At 44.0% G+C, this 23,113-nt stretch overlaps 1 protein-coding gene across 11 annotated transcripts in view; it reads right to left on the bottom strand.

The window, feature by feature from the left end:
* Window positions 1–23,113, bottom strand: part of LOC115133659 (calcium/calmodulin-dependent protein kinase type II delta chain) — a 112,976-nt gene that overhangs the window by 25,834 nt on the left and 64,029 nt on the right. For 7 of the 11 annotated variants that reach the window (XM_029667144.2, XM_029667130.2, XM_029667132.2 and 4 more), the window contains exons 6-13: window positions 18,783–18,848; window positions 14,347–14,419; window positions 5,893–5,995; window positions 4,240–4,323; window positions 2,965–3,059; window positions 2,095–2,217; window positions 1,892–1,975; window positions 769–811 (exon numbers count right to left, since the gene is read on the bottom strand). In XM_029667144.2, the coding sequence (XP_029523004.1) occupies window positions 769–811; window positions 1,892–1,975; window positions 2,095–2,217; window positions 2,965–3,059; window positions 4,240–4,323; window positions 5,893–5,995; window positions 14,347–14,419; window positions 18,783–18,848 (671 nt within the window). Of the gene's footprint in view, window positions 1–768; window positions 812–1,891; window positions 1,976–2,094; window positions 2,218–2,964; window positions 3,060–4,239; window positions 4,324–5,892; window positions 5,996–13,367; window positions 13,441–14,346; window positions 14,420–18,782; window positions 18,849–23,113 lie in introns of all 11 variants that reach the window. The other 4 variants (XM_029667134.2, XM_029667131.2, XM_029667143.2 and 1 more) reach the window with 1 other exon arrangement.

Here is a 23,113-nt window from a genome sequence, read left to right on the forward strand (position 1 = left end):
GGAGAAAAAAATAAACGTAAATAAAACAGAATGGGTGTCAAATCTTGCTCGGCACAAAAATGATTGGCTATATGGAGAATATGAACAATGAACACAATGTACTGTTTAATCTTAAAAGAAAACGCATACAAGTTGAAAGGGCTCTAGTGACAATCGGTATTGACCGGGAGAGACTAAACCATCATCTGTGTTTTTCTGCCTGAACAAAGTCCACATCTTTCCTCCATTAACAACTCATCACACCGAGAAGGGTATATTTTACTAGCGGACAAAACATGTAAGTATTGGATCGTACCACATTGATCTGCAGCCCCCCACTAGTCTCCAGCCTCTATTGACATGAGCTGGGTGGAGGCTGATGGTGGCTCTTCTAAAGGCTACCGTATTCATCCTGGGGTTCTCCCCTCACATTTTTGTTTCTCTTTTATGCGTTTCTCTCCTCATTCTTCCTCTCTCACTCTATCAGTCCTTTCTTTAACACCTGCCCTTCTCATTCCTCCCGCTTTCACTCCTCCCTATTTTCACTTATTTCTCTCGCCTTCGTTTCCCTCAAGTGTTTTGGTGAAATAAATAACCCAGCTGCATTATTTAGCAACAGCTGATGGAGAATTCTAAATATTAATCTAGTGTTGGTGGCAATGTCATAGGAAACCTGGGGCTTTAGAAAACAACTAGAGAGAGATGCAGAGACAGAGACAGAGAGAGACAGAGAGAGAGAGACAGAGAGACAGAGACACAGAGACAGGGAAGTAGGAAGATGCATCTGACCTGAGAAGTTGCGTGTGGCCAGCATGGTGGTGAGGATAGCACCCTGAGGACGAGAACAGGAAGAGTGAGTTGAGGCTCACCTCCAAGGCTTTAATAGTTGTCACACTGTCACCTCTAATCCCTAACATGGTGTCAGACATTAGGTGGATAGGTAATGATTAGATTACTTAGTGGTCAGTGTCCACTCTATGACATACAGTACATGGGCTCATACAACCTGGTCAAATCATGTGAGAAACCTGGCAAAGCCTGTGAGAAACCTGGCAAATCCTGTGAGAAACCTGGCAAAGCCTGGTGAGAAACCTGTGAGAAACCTGGTCAAATCCTGTGAGAAACCTGGCAAAGCCTGGTCAAATCCTGTGAGAAACCTGGCCAAATCCTGGTCAAATCCTGTGAGAAACCTGGCCAAATCCTGGTCAAATCCTGTGAGAAACCTGGCCAAATCCTGTGAGAAACCTGGTCAAATACTGTGAGAAACCTGGCAAAAACCTGGTCAAATCCTGTGAGAAACCTGGCCAAATCCTGGTCAAATCCTGTGAGAAACCTGGCAAAGCCTGGTGAGAAACCTGTGAGAAACCTGGTCAAATCCTGTGAGAAACCTGGCAAAACCTGCTCAAATCCTGTGAGAAACCTGGCCAAATCCTGTGAGAAACCTGGCCAAATCCTGGTCAAATCCTGTGAGAAACCTGGCCAAATCCTGGTCAAATCCTGTGAGAAACCTGGTCAAATCCTGTGAGAAACCTGGCAAAACCTGGTCAAATCCTGTGAGAAACCTGCCCAAATCCTGGTCAAATCCTGTGAGAAACCTGCCCAAATCCTGGTCAAATCCTGTGAGAAACCTGGCCAAATCCTGGTCAAATCTTGTGAGAAACCTGGCCAAATCCTGTGAGAAACCTGGCCAAATCCTGTGAGAAACCTGGCCAAATCCTGTGAGAAACCTGGCCAAATCCTGGTCAAATCCTGTGAGAAACCTGGCAAAGCCTGGTCAAATCCTGTGAGAAACCTGGCCAAATCCTGGTCAAATCCTGTGAGAAACCTGGCCAAATCCTGGTCAAATCCTGTGAGAAACCTGGCCAAATCCTGTGAGAAACCTGGTCAAATCCTGTGAGAAACCTTCCCTCACCTTGAGTTTCCTCCGGGCGTTGAACTTCCTCAGGCACTCCACAGTCTCCTGTCTGTGCATCATGGACGCCACGGTGGACCGTTGCTGCAGAGAGGACACAGTGAGAGAGGGGGAGAGTGTCATGTGTCTGTAGATGTTCTCATGGACCGTGGGTATGAGTGTGTGTGTGTGTGTGTGTGTGTGTGTGTGCGTGTGACACGTACGCAGATCCAGGGGTGTTTGAGTGCGTCTGTTGCGGTGACTCTCTTGGCAGGGTTGATGGTCAACATCTTGTTGATCAGGTCTTTGGCCTCGGGGGTCACCGTGTCCCACTCAGGGGACGGAAACTGAAGGAGAGAACACCGGGTGAGGCAATGAGGTTTGTCATCCATCAGTCCACTCATCTATTCCTCCTTCACTTCCCCTCCCCCCCATCCAGCTTTGTTTGGAAATGTGTCATTGGAGAAACCAGGACCGAGAGATAACTGACAAAATAACTTCACAAGGTTGACAAAAACACAGAATCACTGAGGATCAGGTGCATGTATACAGAGCTAAATTAAGCTTGAGCCATCGTGTTGGGCTGTCCCTGCCTCTCCTTCTCCTCTCTCCCCTTCCTCCTAAGACTCAATCTGTCTGGGACAGGCGTTGTCATTGGCGTGGGCAGGGCAAACAGTACGAGGAGGGAACAGCCACCGCTAGAAAGGCACACAGCCTGTGTTCCAACAGCATGCTGGGAGTGGCAATGCTCAGCCAAAACACAGACAGACACGATCTGATGTGTCATGTATGGCCTTGCGTCGATGGGAAAACAAGTGGCTAACACCTTTCCTTCTGGTATAAGAGATACAGATGTCCTATTCCTGCCACTCAAACAGGAGATGAGCTTTGCCTGCTAAAGTTAAGTGATTGTGATTAAAGTCTTGGAAACTGATGGGAGATGTCTGTATTGATCTAAGCCTGGCTTAAGCTCATGTCAATACTTGTGTCAGCTAGGCTGTCAGTGAAAGCTGGGTGAATAGATATCTGCAGTAAAACAAGTGTCAAACACTGCTGTTGGGATGTGTGTGTGTGTGTGTCGTTGCGGTACTCACGTCGTAGGCCCCAGCCTTGATCTGCTGGTACAGTCTGTGCTGGTCTTCGTCCCAGAAGGGAGGGTAGCCCACCAGAAGAATGTAGAGGATCACACCTGGTCTCTCACACACACACACACACACACACACACACACACACACACACAAAATCAGGGTGATGCCAATTATGAATAAATGTCACTTAAAAATAGAGAAAATCGCAAGCGGTGTGATAATTATCATTATACTAAAAACTCAGCAAGAGGAGAAATTACAATCAAACACAGCACAACCCAATAATAATAATAAATATTTATAATAATAATATCTAATAACAATATATATTATAATAATAATAATATCTAATAACAATATATATTATAATAATAATATCTAATAACAATATATATTATAATAATAAAATAAATAATTTATAATATTAATAATAATGACATTTACTGACATAACTATTGGCTAAAATATGCTAATGTTATATGCATGAAGAGGTCGGGAGAGGACTGGAAGTAACTCCCTCACATACAGTAGACTCCTCCCACTATAAGGGCTTTTGTGTCACAATCACCGTGGTGGCAAACAAGCCAAACACTTTGCATTGTGTTACAGGCAGGAGATAAAGGGCCCGGATTGGTCAGTGGAGCACTCCCTGGTGGGAGGAGTTTGCACCAGCTGAAAAGTGATTGCATTAGTTTCATTAGTGTTGGAACCAGGTGCCCCGTTTTGGCCGATGGCGATGTTGGCTCAGAACAAAAGTGACATCGGTTAAAGCATGTGGAATGATGAGAAGGATTTCATGTTTTCACATGCAAAGGTGATTGCTTTTTTATAAAAACACTTCATTTACCTTTCCCAATGAAATCTAGTTTGAAAATTCTAACATATATTTTATGAAAAAAAAAAGATCCTGTATGTTTCTGAACGATGCACCATGCTGTCTTGTTGACAATGACAACATGACAGAGACACAAATGACTTTTCAATTTGAGAAGGGCACCCCTCCCTCACCGCTTTTGCCCGTTCACGTCACGGGCCATAGACCGGTGCACCGCGGTTCAGCTTAATGGAACACTGCCATTTTCGCTCTGGGACTCATATACCAAACGCAGGTGTGTGAATGAGTGTGTTATAGACATGTAAAGCCCATGCGGCCTGGCCCTTGATGAGTTATGTAACGAGCAGCTGCAGTGATTAATTCAAGGAGTGTGAACTGGAGGAACTCCTCGTCTGTGTGAGAACCATGTTAGCTCAAAGAGATTGTTCTGTTGGGAAGTTCCTTACCACAGGCCCACATGTCCACAGGTTTCCCATAGGGGTCTTTCCTCAGAACCTCTGGGGACAAGTAGCCTGGGGTTCCCGCAAAACCTGGAACAGAGACGAGACATCAATTAACTACATTTCCCAAGATGCATCTACATTCAATGGGGGGGCCTTTTCTCAGTTTTTAGAAAAAACAATGCCACAGTAGCAAATTAGAGGTCAAACAAATCCAAAATGCAACATTTATGGGCCACGGTTAACAAGCTCCCAAAAACTTTCCCACTGGAACGGCCCTCTTGGGTGCGTAATGTGGATCCGCGCCAAACAATCGCAACCTACTTCTCTAAAGAACTCCAAGTACCAGCATGCCCTGGGGCACAACCAGTGAAGTGAGTAGATAATTCTCAGGTGACAGCCAGCCTAGGGGATTAGTATAATTATTCCTCCATTCTGTGGGGATGAGCAGGAAAATAGTCCCATTAATCCACCTATCAAAACCTGCACTATAAACCCAGAGCACTGACACTCCTCATTGTTTCACACAAGAGACTTCATATCAGCACTGGTGGAGCATGCCTAGAAGGCCAGCATCCTGGAGTCGCCTCTTCACTGTTGACGTTGAGACTGGACAGAGGAACTCTGCCTAGAAGGCCAGCATCCTGGAGTCGTCTCTTCACTGTTGACGTTGAGACTGGACAGAGGAACTCTGCCTAGAAGGCCAGCATCCTGGAGTCGCCTCTTCACTGTTGACGTTGAGACTGGACAGAGGAACTCTGCCTAGAAGGCCAGCATCCTGGAGTTGTCGCTTCACTGTTGACGTTGAGACTGGTGTTTTGCGGGTACTATTTAATGAAGCTGCCAGTTGAGGACTTGTGAGGCGTCTGTTTCTCAAACTAGACACTCTAATGTACCTGTCCTCCTGCTCAGTTGTGCACCGGGGCCTCCCACTCCTCTTTCTATTCTGGTTAGAGCAAGTCTGGCCTGTTCTGTGAAGGGAGTAGTACACAGCGTTGTACGAGATCTTCAGTTTCTTGGCAATTTCTCGCATGGAATAGCCTTCATTTCTCAGAACAAGAATAGACTGACGAGTTTCATAAGAAAGGTCTTTGTTTCTGGCCATTTTGAGCCTGTAATCAAACCCACAAATGCTGATGCTCCAGATACTCAACTAGTCTAAAGAAGGCCAGTTGTATTGCTTTTTTAAATCAGCACAACAGTTTTCAGGTTTCATTGCAAAAGGGTTTTCTAATGATCAATTAGCCTTTTAATATGATAAACTTGGATTAGCTAACACAACGTGGCATTGGAAGACAGGAGTGATGGTTGCCTCTGTACGCCTATGTAGATATTCCATAAAAATATATATTTAATGAAATCTGCCGTTTCCAGCTACAATAGTCATTTACAACATCAACACTGTATTTCTGATCAATTTGATGTTATTTTAATGGACAAAAAAAGTGCTTTTCCTTCAAAAACAAGGACATTTCTAAGTGACCCCAAACTTCTGAACGGTAGTGTATATACACATACAACATATTAATGGAGTCAACATTTTGATTATTGTCAACAAGGCCTTATTTCTATATTTGTTATTGTTTAAAACAAATCCCCAATGGACCCTCTAAGTTGAGGATATTTGAACAGATGGTTTTGTGACTGACTGGTACTCACCGAACCATGCCTGCTGGTCCCCCTGCACCTCGATGGCCAGGCCAAAGTCTGCCAACTTCACCGCAGCTCCCTTCAGCTTACTGGCCAGGAGCAGATTCTCAGGCTTGGAGTGGAGAGATAGGAACAGGGTTTCAACACGTCTCATGCAGCAAAACACATGAAGATTAAGTGTTGGAAACATACCCACTGTATTATACATGTGTATTCTGTCTAGTATGCTGGGTGAACCTAGACGGTGGGTCATCTCACCATTGAAAAATAATATGCCCCTCAAAATACGACCAAATTCCATTAACCAAAGTATATTTTAGGCACACTATTAACTCTTCAGTAAAACCCCACTGGGTCCCCTCCTGTGACCCCGTGGGGCCATGAGTGGTCATTGTCACCAAGATCACTCTCTAGAAAAGCAGCTATGACTCAACGCTCTCACTCAACACACACCGGGGGAAAATATTCCACCACCCAGACCAGTGTTAAGTAACAGGGTCGACACTGTGATATGGACACAGTAACAGGGTCGACACTGTGATACGGACACAGATCTTTAGAGAGACACAAGCGTGTGCAATAGGCCACATGCCGCTGGTCCTGGCGTCTAATTGGTTCGTCTGTCTCTATAGCTCGAGGGGCCGGGCTACAAGGTCAGAGGAGGTCAACAGGGATTTGCGTATCGCCAGTGTCAGAACAGGAAGGGGAGGGGCTTAGAGAAAAGGTTACCGTGGGTTCTGGGTTGATGAATAATGCACTTGCTGACATTTTGAAAGCGGCTTCGAGGAGAAGTAATAAGTAGAAATTTATCAGGAAGGATATACTTGTAATATAATAACAGACAGGAGATGTGTTGCATGTCGAGCGAGAGCTGTTTCAGTGACTTTTTGGAGTGAAATTGCTTTGCTTGTGTGGCAAAAACATTAGTTACACTACCCCAAGAACGGTATTCATATCAGTAGACTAAATCCACTTCTATGGCCTAGATATCCCATATGGTGTAGAAATACAAATGGAATCAATTTGTCAATATCATATAGCAGAGGTAGGCAACCCTGTTCCTGGAGTAATGCAGGATTCTGTTCCAACTGGGCACCACACCAGACCAACTGAGCTAACTGATCAATTCAGTGATTGACTAAATTCAACACACCTGGTCTTCCAGGTCGGTTAATTCAAAAACATGAAGTGGCCACTGGCACTCCAGGATCAGGGGTGTCTACCCCTGTCGTATAGCATCGAGTCAAACAGGGTAAATGTATGGTCATTCACTGGTGCAGTTAGTAGAGCATTTGTGAGTAGTGATTTGTGCAGATCTGAGGGCAGGGCTCATGCTATGGTGGGAGGGGCGGTAAGAGCAGTCAACAGTGCCATGCAGTCATTGCAAACATCCCAATCATCCCACCCTCCCATTCCCCCCCAAAAAATCACGTAACCTGTATGATGAGACTGGAAGGGGACAATGAAAAAAATCATTATAATTCCCAGTGTCATAACATCATCTTCCCTATCGAGACTTCACTATAACACCTCATCCTTCCCTATAAACACATCATCCCTAATGGGCTTTAAATAATGGGCTTCATAACCAAAAAGTAGTATGGAAAAGTCAAGATGCCCTAACAAGCCCTAAGTAGGCTAATCAACATTTTATAATCTAACCTAAAACACATATGAGAACTATAGTACCTAACCAGTAGAGCTTTCAAGACTGGGTAATGAACTGTGGTGAGACTGTGGGGTTCTTTCCTTAACTTCTTCGAGATAGGGGGCGCTCTTAATTTTTGGATAAAAAACGTTCCCATTTTAAACAAGATATTTTGTCACGAAAAGATGCTCGACTATGCATGTAATTGACAGCTTTGGAAAGAAAAAACTCTGACGTTTCCAAAACTGCAAAGATATTATCTGTGAGTGCCCCAGAACTAATGCTACAGGCGAAACCAAGATGACATTTCATACAGGAAATGCCCCAGATTCTGAAGGCGCTGTGTTCCAATGACTCCTTATATGGCTGTGAATGCGCCAGGAATGAGCCTGCCATTTCTGTCGTTTCTCCAAGGTGTCTGCAGCATTGTGACGTATTTGTAGGCATATCATTGGAAGATTGACATAAGAGACTACATTTACCAGGTGTCCGCCCAGTGTCCTTTGTTGAAATTGCTGCGTAATCTACAAGCTGCACGCACGCAGTCATCAAGCTGCACGCTGCAAGCAGTCAGTGATTGAGAGGAGAGAGGAGAGAGAGGCTTCCACGAACGATATATCATGAAGAGATATGTGAAAAACACCTTGAGGATTGATTCTAAACAACGTTTACCATGTTTACGTTTACCACTATGGAGTTAATTTGGAAAAAAGTTTGGCGTTATGACTGAATTTTCGTTTTTTTTTTTTTTAAACGGAGCGATTTCTCCTGCACAAATAATCTTTCAGGAAAAACTGAACATTTGCTATCTAACTGAGAGTCTCCTCATTGAAAACATCCGAAGTTCTTCAAAGGTAAATTATTTTATTTGAATGCTTTTCTGGTTTTTGTGAAAATGTTGCCTGCTGAATGCTAACGCTAAATGCTACGCTAAATGCTACGCTAGCTATCAATACTGTTACACAAATGCTTGTTTTGCTATGGTTGAGAAGCATATTTTGAAAATCTGAGATGACAGTGTTGTTAACAAAAGGCTAAGCTTGAGAGCTAGCATATTGATTTCATTTAATTTGCGATTTTCATGAATAGTTAACGTTGCGTTATGGTAATGGGCTTGAGGCTGTAGTCACGATCCCGGATCCGGGATGGCTCGACGCAAGAAGTTAAGTGCCTCGCTGTGTCTGTGTGTGGATCTCATCTATTTCTCTGTGATCAGGATATATACACCCGGTCCTCAGGGTTCCTGTGCAATGGGTCTAATTTGATTCAGTCTCTCAGCCATAGAAATGTAATTCCTCCAAGTTCATCTAGCATGGTTGGCCTTAACATATCTACTGCTACCAGGACAAATACACTTGGCTTTCTGTCAGTCACACACACACACACACACACACACACACACACACACACACACACACACAACTACATCCATGCTGGCATACACACAACGCTGGCAAATGCGACAACACTCACACATGTCTGCCCTCTCAACTTCTATTCCTCAATCTCCTCGCTATCAGTCTCTCTGTATCTCCTCGCTATCAGTCTCTCTGTATCTCCTCTCTATCAGTCTCTCTGTATCTCCTCGCTATCAGTCTCTCTGTATCTCCTCGCTATCAGTCTCTCTGTATCTCCTCGCTATCAGTCTCTCCTCGCTATCAGTCTCTCCTCGCTATCAGTCTCTCTGTATCTCCTCGCTATCAGTCTCTCTGTATCTCCTCGCTATCAGTCTCTCTGTATCTCCTCGCTATCAGTCTCTCTGTATCTCCTCGCTATCAGTCTCTCTGTATCTCCTCGCTATCAGTCTCTCTGTATCTCCTCGCTATCAGTCTCTCTGTATCTCCTCGCTATCAGTCTCTCTGTATCTCCTCGCTATCAGTCTCTCTGTATCTCCTAGCTATCAGTCTCTCCTCACTATCAGTCTCTTTCTCTTGTCTTCAGGGATTTAAACCAGTGGCTTGGTATCTAAACCTAGAGGGAAGGCAGAGGACAGGGACAGCCCGGTCTCTAGAGGGAAGGCAGAGGACAGGGACAGCCCGGGTCTCTAGAGGGAAGGCAGAGGACAGGGACAGCCCTGGTCTCTAGAGGGAAGGCAGAGGACAGGGACAGCCCTGGTCTCTAGAGGGAAGGCAGAGGACAGGGACAGCCCTGGTCTCTCATGTCATCCAGACCAGCATCATCCAGTGGCTTGGCTTCCCATGTGGACAGACAGAGTTAGAGAGCAACAGCCTCAGAGATTAGAGCAGGGCAGAGGGGGAGGAGGAGAGAGGACTACCAGCTGGGAGGAAGAGGAGGCGAGAGGACGACAACAAGAGGGGGGAATGAGGGAGGACAGAGGGGGAGGAGGAGAGAGGACGACAACAAGAGGGGGGAATGAGGGAGGACAAGAGGGAAGAGTTGAGTTAAGGGTGAAAAGAAAAAAGGTCAGTGGAGAGAAAGACAGAGGGATGAGGCAAAAAAAAGGAGATGACAGATGAGTAGGAAAGGAGGAGGCAGAGCTGAACAGAGTGCTGTCAGCATCCAGTACAACAGAAGTCATTGAGTCTTGAAGGAACAGTTTGAGAGGGATGTCTGGTCTGATGTACAGAGCCTTCAGAATGTATTCACACCCCTTTACTTATTCCCCATTTTGTTGTTACAGCCTGAATTCAAAATGGATTCAATTGATAAAATATTTCTCAACCATCAACACACAATAACCCGTAATGACAAAGTGAAAACATGTTTACAAAATTTAGCAAATGTATTGATAATAAAATACAGAAATATCTCATTTATACACAGTACCAGTCAAAGGTGTGGACACGCCTCCTCATTCCAGGGCTTTTATTTTTACTATTTTCTACATTGTAGAATAATAGTGAAGACATCAAAACTATGACATAACACATATGGAATTGTTAGGAGAATTATGTTCCCAATGTTCATAACCCAATTCAATTATACTACTCAGTCTGCAACCTAGAATTTGTAAGATACTGGTTGAATGAAACAGACGGAGGCCCAGCTAAAATAGTCAAAAAGCGCTGGTCTGTTGTACAAAACCATTCATTTTATACAGGCTTCTCACGCACACATTCACACAAACATTAGCACACAATGTCCTGCTACCCAGCCGACAAAGATTAGGGGAATCCGTGAGACTTACTCCCCATCCTCCATCAAGATAGGGAGACCCTGGGAAGAACTCTCAGTGGCCCCAGCCAAGGTCGGCAGTGAATCCTGTTCAGACAGTCTGTCTATTATAGTATCTTATTAAAAACAAACTACACACATGGAATATATAATTCTACTGACTAAAACCACACACACATCGTTAGAATCTCATGATTCTAATCAATTTCATACGATCATATGGTTTCAGGGTGGAATATTCTAATCATTCATATGAACATATAAATCCCATTATCAGGGATCATGTGGGAAAAAAGCGTTAAACAAATTGATTGATTCTTCAAAGTCGCCACCATTTGCCTTGATGACAGCTTAGAATCAAGACATGCTTGAAAATATAGCGAGTGGTACTCGTGTTGGATTTGCCCCAAACGTATCATACATTATTGCTTTGCCACATTATCTACAGTATTACTTTAGTGCGTTGTTGCAAAAATGTTTTGAAACATTTGTATCCTGTACAGGCTTCCTTTTTTTCATTCTGTCAATTGGGTTTGTGTTGTGGAGTAACTACAATGTTGATGCATACTCAGTTTTCTCCTATCACAGCCATTAAACTCTAACTGTTTTGAAGTCACCATTGGTCTCATGGTGAAATCCCGGAGTGGTTTCCTTCCTCTCCGGCAACTCAGTTTAAGGCACCTACATCTTCGTAGTGTCTGTGCACCATCATAAGTGTAATTAATAACTTCACCATACTCAAAGGGATATTCAATGTCTGGAAAACCTCCCTGGTGTTTGTGGTTGAATATGTCTCTGAAATTCACTTCTCAACTGAGGGACCTTATAGATAATTGTATATGTGGGTTACAGAGATGAGGTAGTCATTCAAAAATCATGTTAAACATTATTGCACACAGAGTGAAACTTATTGTGTGACTTGTTAAGAACATTTTTACTCCTGAACTTTAGCTTTCCATAACAAAGGGACTGAATACATATTGACTCAGGACATTACAGCTTTTCATTTATGTGTAAAACATAAACATCCTCAAAACATAATTCCACTTTGACATTATGGGGTATTGTGTGTAGGCCAGCGACACAACATCTCCATTTAATCCGTTTGCAGGCTGTAACAACTACATGAGGCAAAAGTCAAGGGGTATGAATACTTTCTGAAGGCTCAGTCAGTCTGTTTATGGTCTGGTGCAGACCGTTACTAGGTTGGCAGTCTAGACATTTACATTTACATTTAAGTCATTTAGCAGACGCTCTTATCCAGAGCGACTTACAAATTGGTGCATTCACCTAGACTGTGTCTGTCAATTAAATGTAGGTTAGTTAGATACAAATTGTTCTGTCCAGTATGGATACAGTGTGTCCGGTTGTCAAAATGACGTGTGTGCGTGTCAATATGGGTCACACACACACACACACACGAAGCCTTTCACCCGCCTGTTCATATCTGTTTTGCCTTTGTCTATTCCACCGCTCCCCATGGTAACATCCTGGCAGCAGCCAATCAGAGAGCTGCCTGAGGGGGCCGAATGCAAACGCAGGATGATTATTTCAGGAGCTCCCGACTGCACCTGGCTCATTTCATTTGCAAATTAGAGTTGTGGACGGGGGTGGGGGGGATGGCAGAAAGGGTTTAACAATGGCAAGTCTCAAAATTCTACTTGGACAATTTAACTTTCGCTCATCTTACTTCTCCTGTCACTTTTTAAACGAGGCCTGTTTTTTTATTTATTTAACTAGGCAAGTCAGCTAAGAACAAATTCTTATTTACAATGTCAGCCTAGGAACAGTGGGTTAACTGCCTTGTTCAGGGGCAGAAGACAGATTTTTACCTTGTCAGCTCGGGGATTCGATCTAGCAACCTTTCGGTTAGTGGCCCAATACTCTAGGCTACCTTCCTCCCCTACACTCTAACCACTAGGCTACCTGCCTCCCCTACACTCTAACCACTAGGCTACCTGCCGCCCCTACACTCTAACCACTAGGCTACCTGCCGCCCCTACACTCTAACCACTAGGCTACCTGCCGCCCCTACACTCTAACCACTAGGCTACCTGCCTCCCCTACACTCTAACCACTAGGCTACCTGCCTCCCCTACACTCTAACCACTAGGCTACCTGCCTCCCCTACACTCTAACCACTAGGCTACCTGCCTCCCCTACACTCTAACCACTAGGCTACCTGCCTCCCCTACACTCTAACCACTAGGCTACCTGCCTCCCCTACACTCTAACCACTAGGCTACCTGCCTCCCCTACACTCTAACCACTAGGCTACCTGCCTCCCCTACACTCTAACCACTAGGCTACCTGCCTCCCCTACACTCTAACCACTAGGCTACCTGCCTCCCCTACACTCTAACCACTAGGCTACCTGCCTCCCCTACACTCTAACCACTAGGCTACCTGCCTCCCCATCAGGGTCAGTAGAATAACTGGCTCTGTAATTGGCTCCGTGTCTCTCTCGTCTCAACTGAACCAGGCGACGTGTCGGAGACAGTCTATCAAAGTTCTTCATTTTTATTTAACCTTTATTTACTTAAGGGGTGTATTTATTTAAAGGAAAACGGATTCATCTGAAAGTCCGTCTGGATGAATGAGGTCGCCCTGCAACTAGAGTTCAAAGAGGAGAAGAGGAATGAGAGGAAGAAGGAGGGAGAGGAGGAAAGGCTGTGTTTGGCTTCCCAGTGTCTCTACTCACCTTGAGGTCGCGGTGGACCACGCCCGTCTGGTGGCAGTGGAGCACAGCCTCGAGGATCTGCTGAATGCAATGACTGCATGCAAACACCAGGGGGCGTAGGTTATTGATGAGCTCACACTCACTGTCTGTGACATGCGCTCTGCTTGAGACTGGGGAGGGCAGCAGTGGTGGTGGGGATGATTGAGTGGTCTTTACTATCTCTCTCCCCCCCAACTACCACCCCTTGACCACTAGCACCCCAGTATAGAGAATTTATTTACCCAATTGGATGGGATTGCCTTGAATATAAGAGAAAGGCAAGGTGGTAGAGATTATAATAAGTGAATGAGGCTATAAGATTGGCCAGACATAATTTATGCAAAAGTATGTTCTGATTGCATCATTAAGAACCAGGACATCTGGCTATGACATCATCACCCACCCGCTATCCCCCCGGGTCATAAAACAGAAGTGGTGTTAACTCCCCGCCAGCTGTGAGCTCGACCCTGGGGAGGGAGTAGGGGGAGGTGAATGTATTGATACTATTTCACCTCAACCCTCCCACCAAAACAAAAAGGGGCTTATCAAATCCCCCAGGACCTAGACTCACAGCAGACGTTCTCCCAGGACCCAGACTCACAGCAGACGTTCTCCCAGGACCCAGGCTCACAGCAGGCGTTCAAGGCAGAGAGCCGAGGACCGGGAAAGAGATTCTACATGCATATCGTTTGTTTACAGAGGAGGGCAAGGTGAGCTGGTGTCACCTCATCTCCCTGCCGCCCCAGCCCCCTGGTGGGTCACCTGACCTCAGCCACAAGTAGTGATTGGTGGAGGGGTGGGGGTCAGGGTGGCTGGGAATGGAAGAGAGGAGGAAAGCTGCTTGTGTGGGTAGTAGGTAAGGGGGGTTGGTGATTGTTAATTTGTGGTGGAATTCGGGCGGGAGGGCAGGCGGGCAAGGGGCGGGCATGGTGCCAGCATAGTCTCTGTGTTGTGTACTAACCTTCATGTCCCTGTGAACTATACCACTTTGGTGACAATGATTTACACTTTCTAGAATCTGCTGTATGCATTGGCTGTGGAGGAGAGAGACAAGGCCAGAAGAAGCAAGGGAGGACGAGAGAACATAAGGGAGGACGAGAGAGAACGCAAGGGAGGACGAGAGAGAACACAAGGGAGGACGAGAGAGAACACAAGGGAGGACGAGAGAGAACACAAGGGAGGACGAGAGAGAACACAAGGGAGGACGAGAGAGAACACAAGGGAGGACGAGAGAGAACACAAGGGAGGACGAGAGAGAACACAAGGGAGGACGAGAGAGAACACAAGGGAGGACGAGAGAGAACACAAGGGAGGACGAGAGAGAACACAAGGGAGGACGAGAGAGAACACAAGGGAGGACGAGAGAGAACACAAGGGAGGACGAGAGAGAACACAAGGGAGGACGAGAGAGAACACAAGGGAGGACGAGAGAGAGAACACAAGGGAGGACGAGAGAGAACACAAGGGAGGACGAGAGAGAACACAAGGGAGGACGAGAGAGAACACAAGGGAGGACGAGAGAGAACACAAGGGAGGACGAGAGAGAACACAAGGGAGGACGAGAGAACACATCAGAGAACAGAAAAATGGACAGCAAAACTAAAATAATATAAAAATAAACAATTCAAGAGAGAAGTAGAGTCAAGTTCACATTTTGTTCTACCTCAAACTTTGGAAAGTGGTAAATCCATTTCTGTCACAATAATTATAAATCATTGACTTCCAATACCAGAAATGGCAAAAGATTTTGGCAATGAGGCCCTTTATCTACTTCCCCAGAGTCAGATGACCTAGTGGATAAAAATGTTATGACTGCGTGCAGTTTGAAGGAAGCTGCTAACTAGCTCTAGTGCAATTGCTAACTGACGTTAGCGCAACGACGAAGTCGATGGGTATCTGCTAGCATGCTAGACTTCCAGTAACTGCTTTAACCCTAGTTAGCATTTGCTCGCAAAACTACCTCCAACTTCCTTCATGCAAATGGTATCCATGAGTTCATCGGACTCTGGAGAAGGAGATTCAATGCCAAAATCCCCAAATATCCTTTTAAATTGAAAAGTACTTTTTGATATGAGTAGAAGCAGTCAGACTAGAATGAGAGGATTTCAAACTCTCAGGTCATTGTTTGTTAATGAACAATGCTATACAAGCAGACATAGAAGGTACTGTATAGATGTGCAGCCTGGTGATGGGAGAGCAACAGATGAAAAACAGAAGATTATCTGTATAAGATACATTACAGAGAGCACACACAGATATAACACAGACACCATAACCACTACAGCAACAACGAGAGGGAGGGTGTATACAGTAACACACCTATAGATTATTCACAGTTACAAACTACTATAATTGCTCATTATAGTGTGTGTGTGTGTGTGTGTGTGTGTGTGTGTGTATGCGTGTATGCGTGTGTTATATATAAACAGTACATTTATCATTGTCCTCATTAAATTGTGGCATTTTGAAACTAACTCTAATGATGAAAAATCCTCAACCCAAATACATTCTCTATAATGTGTGGTTTCAGGTCCACTGACATGTGTTTGACTAGACCAGGAACATAGCTGCTGTGAAGAAGGTGTGTCAGTACTATGCTACTGCTACTCACTGTTTATTATCTATACATAGTCACTTTACCCCTACCTACATGTACACTGCTGCTACGGTCTGTTTATTATCTATACATAGTTACTTTACCCCTACCTACATGTACAAATTACCTCAACTAGCCTGTACCCCCACACATTGACTCTAACGGTACCGGTACCCCCTGTATATAGCCTCGTTATTGTGATTTTATTGTGTGCATTTTTTAATATTTTCTTAACTCTTCTTGAACTGCACTGTTGGTTAAGGGCTTGTAAGTAATGTTTCACGGTAAGGTCTACACTGTTGGTTAAGGGCTTGTAAGTAATGTTTCACGGTAAGGTCTACACTGTTGGTTAAGGGCTTGTAAGTAATGTTTCACAGTAAGGTCTACACTGTTGGTTAAGGGCTTGTAAGTAATATTTCACTGTAAGGTCTACACTGTTGGTTAAGGGCTTGTAAAGTAATATTTCACTGTAAGGTCTACACTGTTGGTTAAGGGCTTGTAAGTAATATTTCACAGTAAGGTCTACACTGTCGGTTAAGGGCTTGTAAGTAATATTTCACAGTAAGGTCTACACTGTCGGTTAAGGGCTTGTAAGTAATATTTCACTGTAAGGTCTACACTATCGGTTAAGGGCTTGTAAGTAATATTTCACGGTAAGGTCTACACTGTTGGTTAAGGGCTTGTAAGTAATATTTCACGGTAAGGTCTACACTGTTGGTTAAGGGCTTGTAAGTAATATTTCACAGTAAGGTCTACACTGTTGGTTAAGGGCTTGTAAGTAATATTTCACTGTAAGGTCTACACTGTCGGTTAAGGGCTTGTAAGTAATATTTCACTGTAAGGTCTACACTGTCGGTTAAGGGCTTGTAAGTAATATTTCACAGTAAGGTCTACACTGTCGGTTAAGGGCTTGTAAGTAATATTTCACTGTAAGGTCTACACTGTCGGTTAAGGGCTTGTAAGTAATATTTCACTGTAAGGTCTACACTGTCGGTTAAGGGCTTGTAAGTAATATTTCACTGTAAGGTCTACACTGTCGGTTAAGGGCTTGTAAGTAATATTTCACGGTAAGGTCTACACTGTCGGTTAAGGGCTTGTAAGTAATATTTCACAGTAAGGTCTACACTGTCGGTTAAGGGCTTGTAAGTAATATTTCACAGTAAGGTCTACACTGTCGGTTAAGGGCTTGTAAGTAATATTTCACAGTAAGGTCTACACTGTCGGTTAAGGGCTTGTAAGTAATATTTCACTGTAAGGTCTACACTATCGGTTAAGGGCTTGTAAGTAATATTTCACGGTAAGGTCTACACTGTTGGTTAAGGGCTTGTAAGTAATATTTCACGGTAAGGTCTACACTGTTGGTTAAGGGCTTGTAAGTAATATTTCACAGTAAGGTCTACACTGTTGGTTAAGGGCTTGTAAGTAATATTTCACTGTAAGGTCTACACTGTCGGTTAAGGGCTTGTAAGTAATATTTCACTGTAAGGTCTACACTGTCGGTTAAGGGCTTGTAAGTAATATTTCACAGTAAGGTCTACACTGTCGGTTAAGGGCTTGTAAGTAATATTTCACTGTAAGGTCTACACTGTCGGTTAAGGGCTTGTAAGTAATATTTCACTGTAAGGTCTACACTGTCGGTTAAGGGCTTGTAAGTAATATTTCACTGTAAGGTCTACACTGTCGGTTAAGGGCTTGTAAGTAATATTTCACTGTAAGGTCTACACTGTCGGTTAAGGGCTTGTAAGTAATATTTCACTGTAAGGTCTACACTGTCGGTTAAGGGCTTGTAAGTAATATTTCACTGTAAGGTCTACACTGTCGGTTAAGGGCTTGTAAGTAATATTTCACTGTAAGGTCTACACTGTCGGTTAAGGGCTTGTAAGTAATATTTCACTGTAAGGTCTACACTGTCGGTTAAGGGCTTGTAAGTAATATTTCACTGTAAGGTCTACACTGTCGGTTAAGGGCTTGTAAGTAATATTTCACTGTAAGGTCTACACTGTCGGTTAAGGGCTTGTAAGTAATATTTCACTGTAAGGTCTACACTGTCGGTTAAGGGCTTGTAAGTAATATTTCACGGTAAGGTCTACACTGTCGGTTAAGGGCTTGTAAGTAATATTTCACTGTAAGGTCTACACTGTCGGTTAAGGGCTTGTAAGTAATATTTCACGGTAAGGTCTACACTGTCGGTTAAGGGCTTGTAAGTAATATTTCACGGTAAGGTCTACACTGTTGGTTAAGGGCTTGTAAGTAATATTTCACGGTAAGGTCTACACTGTTGGTTAAGGGCTTGTAAGTAATATTTCACAGTAAGGTCTACACTGTTGGTTAAGGGCTTGTAAGTAATATTTCACAGTAAGGTCTACACTGTTGGTTAAGGGCTTGTAAGTAATATTTCACGGTAAGGTCTACACTGTTGGTTAAGGGCTTGTAAGTAATATTTCACAGTAAGGTCTACACTGTTGGTTAAGGGCTTGTAAGTAATATTTCACTGTAAGGTCTACACTGTTGGTTAAGGGCTTGTAAGTAATATTTCACGGTAAGGTCTACACTGTTGGTTAAGGGCTTGTAAGTAATATTTCACTGTAAGGTCTACACTGTTGGTTAAGGGCTTGTAAGTAATATTTCACGGTAAGGTCTACACTGTTGGTTAAGGGCTTGTAAGTAATATTTCACAGTAAGGTCTACACTGCTGGTTAAGGGCTTGTAAGTAATATTTCACAGTAAGGTCTACACCCTTGCTGTATTCGGTGCATGTGACTAATAAAGTTGTATTTGATTGGAGTCTGTGTGAGTCTGACCTGGCATCTGCTTCGCTGTAGTACTCTCTGGCTACGATATCCTCAAACAGCTCCCCACCAGTCACCCTGGAAGAGATGGGAAAATGAGACATTGTTCATTCCAAGCGAGAAGTTGGGAAAACAGCGGGAGACCCGGAGAACAGTGTTGCAATTAGCTATGCAAATCTGCCATTCAGGCATCTTCAAGGAATAGAGAGAAAGGATATGAGACATAAAAAGATGTCATGAATTAAACAAAAAGACAATTATGCTTGTGCTTTCTGATCATTAGAATAACACAATCCAATGGTGTTAGAATCTCAACATTTATTGTTCACACTAGATTGGAATGCTGTGTATTTTACAATGAGCTAAATGTCCCAAATTCAAAGTGTTATTTCAAGGAACTGGGCAACTCAGGAGATGGGAATGTAACCACTCTTGGCACAACACCAGACTAATATTTGTTCAGTGCGCACACACTTAGTATTAGCCTAAGACATCATTTCATGGTAAAGGTTATAGGGAACTGAAGGTCACAACAGTTCATCTCGAAGACTTCAGGTTTGACCATGCAAATATCACTCCAAGACAATTTGTTTCCGATTTTAGCGTTTCTATTTTTAATTCCCATTCATTTGATAAAGTAGTCCCTCCTGTTTGTGTGTGAATTTAGTTTCTCTTTTCGCCCATGCATCATTTTCTGTTCCTAAATGTATACCACTGTTGCACAATACATGCATCATTTTCTGTTCCTAAATGTATACCACTGTTGCACAATACATGCATCATTTTCTGTTCCTAAATGTATACCACTGTTGCACAATACATGCATCATTTTCTGTTCCTAAATGTATACCACTGTTGCACAATACATGCTATTTTTTATCTTTATGTAAGCTCTATTGTTACGTATCAAAGATTTGTCCCAAGTCATTGTCCCCAAAACTCTATCCAGACAACCTTTCTCTGGGCCTACTGTCACATCCGACAAACCACAGGCATTCTCGCAAATGCTTTCAATTTGTTCCACATAACGCATTAGTAAGAAGTGGTCGTTCATTGAATGGAGGAACACATTAAAATATAAAATGGCAGGCAGGTGGATATAATAAAAGTATTTTAAAATGTACCTCTTCTATTCACGGTCAATGTGATTTAGCCTCACTGCAGTTTTATTGTTTGTTGTCATTCTTTACTTGGTTAAAAATAGAGGAAAGCTTTCATCCCTGATCTGATACTTAAAAAATAAAAAATAAATGTAACAGCCCATTAGTCAAATGAAATGCAGCAATTAAAATATATTGGAACTGATTTCCCCTTCCAGCTATCAAATAAAACACTGCCAAACTGCTACCAACACACAACAGACTGGTAGAGAGAGAGGAAGTCATGGTCTTCTTCTGAAGTTATATTGTTCTGTGTGTCAAAAATGTTTGAAATATGGAGCCAATATGCGATGGTGACAGAGTATAGAGAGAAACGAGAGCGAGAGAGAGAGACAGAGAGAGAGAGAGACAGAGAGAGAGACAGAGAGAGAGAGACAGAGAGAGAGACAGAGAGAGAGAGAGAGAGAGAGAGACAGAGAGAGAGAGAGAGAGAGAGCTGCAGTGAAGGAACACGGTAATCAAATCCCTCAGGTCAGGGTTCAAACTGATTTATAAGAGGCTAGGCAAACAAAAGTCTAAATCATACTGTAATATGTCCCCTTTAGACCAGATGACTCAGATGTCCTCAACAAACTCTGGGGCAGTTGTAGGCTTGAACTTCGGTCTGAATACTTATGTAAATAAGGTATTTTTTATTTTGAATACATTTGCAAACATTTCTAAAAGACTGTTTTGTTATGATTTTAAAAAAATAATGTTTTAATCAATTTTAGAATAAGGCTGTAATTTAACAACATTTTGAAAAAGCCAGGCCCACCCACCGGGGAGCCAGGCCCAGCCAATCAGAATGAGTTTTTTTAACTTTAGATTCTCTGGCAACAGCTCTGGTGGACATTCCTGCAGTCAGCATGTCCATTGAACACTCTCTCAAAACATCTGTGAAATTGTGTTGTGACAAAACTGCACATGGCCTTTTATTGTCCCCAGCACAAGGTGCACGTGTGTAATGATTATGCTGTTTAATGAGCTTCTTAATATACCACATCTGTCAGGTAGATGGATTATCTTGGCAAAGGAGAAATGCTCACTAACAGGGATGTAAACAAACTTGTGCACAAAATATGAGCATATGTAACATTTCTGAGATCTTTTATTTCAGCTCATGAAACCAGCACTTTACATGTTGCGTTTATATTTTTTGTTCAGTGTATATGGCTTTTTTTCAAGCTTGACCAGCTCTGAACCAATGGGAAGTGTAATGCACCCTTTTCCATTGGTTATGTAAATTCCCCAGAAGGGAGCAGTGAAGTGACAAGAGAACAGAGAAAAGAAAGAGCGAGTTGATGGAGAGAAGACGGTGAGAACAGATGCTAAGAGAGGTCATCTACGGAGCTGTGTTAGTTATTCCCAAACCTGGAGAGATTCTAGAGACACACACACACGGACAAAATATAATTAGTATTCAGGTTTACCTAACAATGACTACATTTACAGTGTGCATACAACCAAGGAACATGGTGTAGCAAAGAGCTGAGTACACAGTACTCATACAGTGCACAGTACTCATACAGTGCACAGTACTCACAGTACTCACAGTACTCACAGTGCACAGTACTCACAGTGCACAGTACTCACAGTGCACTCATACAGTACACAGTACTCATAGAGTACACCGGTACATACAAACATCAGTGATTCCTGTGTAGTGTTATAATATCCATTGGCGCGCACACACACACACACCCACCCACCCATTGAATAAGATCATTCTGTAATAAAGCAGTAATTGAGAGTGTGTTGGGGAGGAGAGCAGGGGGAGTGAGGACATGAAACAGATGGAGGAGGACGACGACACCGGGGGGAACATGCCCGCTGCTAATCTCCCATGATGCCCCACTGACAGGAGGACAATGCCGTCCTGCAATTTGCACTGGTGGAAATGTTCGCCAGCTTTGTTTACCTTACCTAAACTCATGCCCTGTGCGCGCGCGTGTGTGTGTGTGTGTGTGTGTATTTGAAGAGTTACACTGTGTCTACAGTGATCAGATTTCTTCTCTTAGTCTCTTCTAAATTTGGGTTAGATTGATTAAACCCAAATAACCTATTCACTTTTGAAGTAAGAATAGTTTCTAAATCCAATAACACTGCAGGCCTACTGAACTAGGTGTTTAAGGATACTGTACATATCTTAGAAAGCCACGAAGAAATTGCATTGTTTCTGGTCACTGTAGGACATTGTGGCTGAAGCCATGTCTTGCATACACCACTGGTCAGATGGTTGGGGTCGACGGTGGGTTATACACCACTGGTCAGATGGTTGGGGTCGACGGTGGGTTATACACCACTGGTCAGATGGTTGGGGTCGACGGTGGGTTATACACCACTGGGTTGGGGTCGACGGTGGGTTATACACCACTGGGTTGGGGTCGACGGTGGGTTATACACCACTGGTCAGATGGTTGGGGTCGACGGTGGGTTATACACCACTGGGTTGGGGTCGACGGTGGGTTATACACCACTGGGCGGATGGTTGGGGTCGACGGTGGGTTATACACCACTGGTCAGATGGTTGGGGTCGACGGTGTGTTACACCACTGGTCAGATGGTTGGGGTCGACGGTGGGTTATAAACCACTGGGTTGGGGTCGACGGTGGGTTATACACCACTGGTCAGATGGTTGGGGTCGACGGTGGGTTATACACCACTGGTCAGATGGTTGGGGTCGACGGTGGGTTATACACCACTGGTCAGATGGTTGGGGTCGACGGTGGGTTATACACCACTGGTCAGATGGTTGGGGTCGACGGTGGGTTATACACCACTGGTCAGATGGTTGGGGTCGACGGTGTGTTACACCACTGGTCAGATGGTTGGGGTCGACGGTGGGTTATACACCACTGGTCAGATGGTTGGGGTCGACGGTGTGTTACACCACTGGTCAGATGGTTGGGGTCGACGGTGTGTTATACACCACTGGGTTGGGGTCGACGGTGGGTTATACACCACTGGTCGGATGGTTGGGGTCGACGGTGGGTTATACACCACTGGGTTGGGGTCGACGGTGGGTTATACACCACTGGTCAGATGGTTGGGGTCAACGGTGTGTTATACACCACTGGTCAGATGGTTGGGGTCGACGGTGGGTTATACACCACTGGTCAGATGGTTGGGGTCGACGGTGTGTTATACACCACTGGTCAGATGGTTGGGGTCGACGGTGTGTTATACACCACTGGTAAGATG

This window comes from Oncorhynchus nerka, linkage group LG8, assembly GCF_034236695.1.
Source record: "Oncorhynchus nerka isolate Pitt River linkage group LG8, Oner_Uvic_2.0, whole genome shotgun sequence".
NCBI lineage: Eukaryota > Metazoa > Chordata > Actinopteri > Salmoniformes > Salmonidae > Oncorhynchus > Oncorhynchus nerka.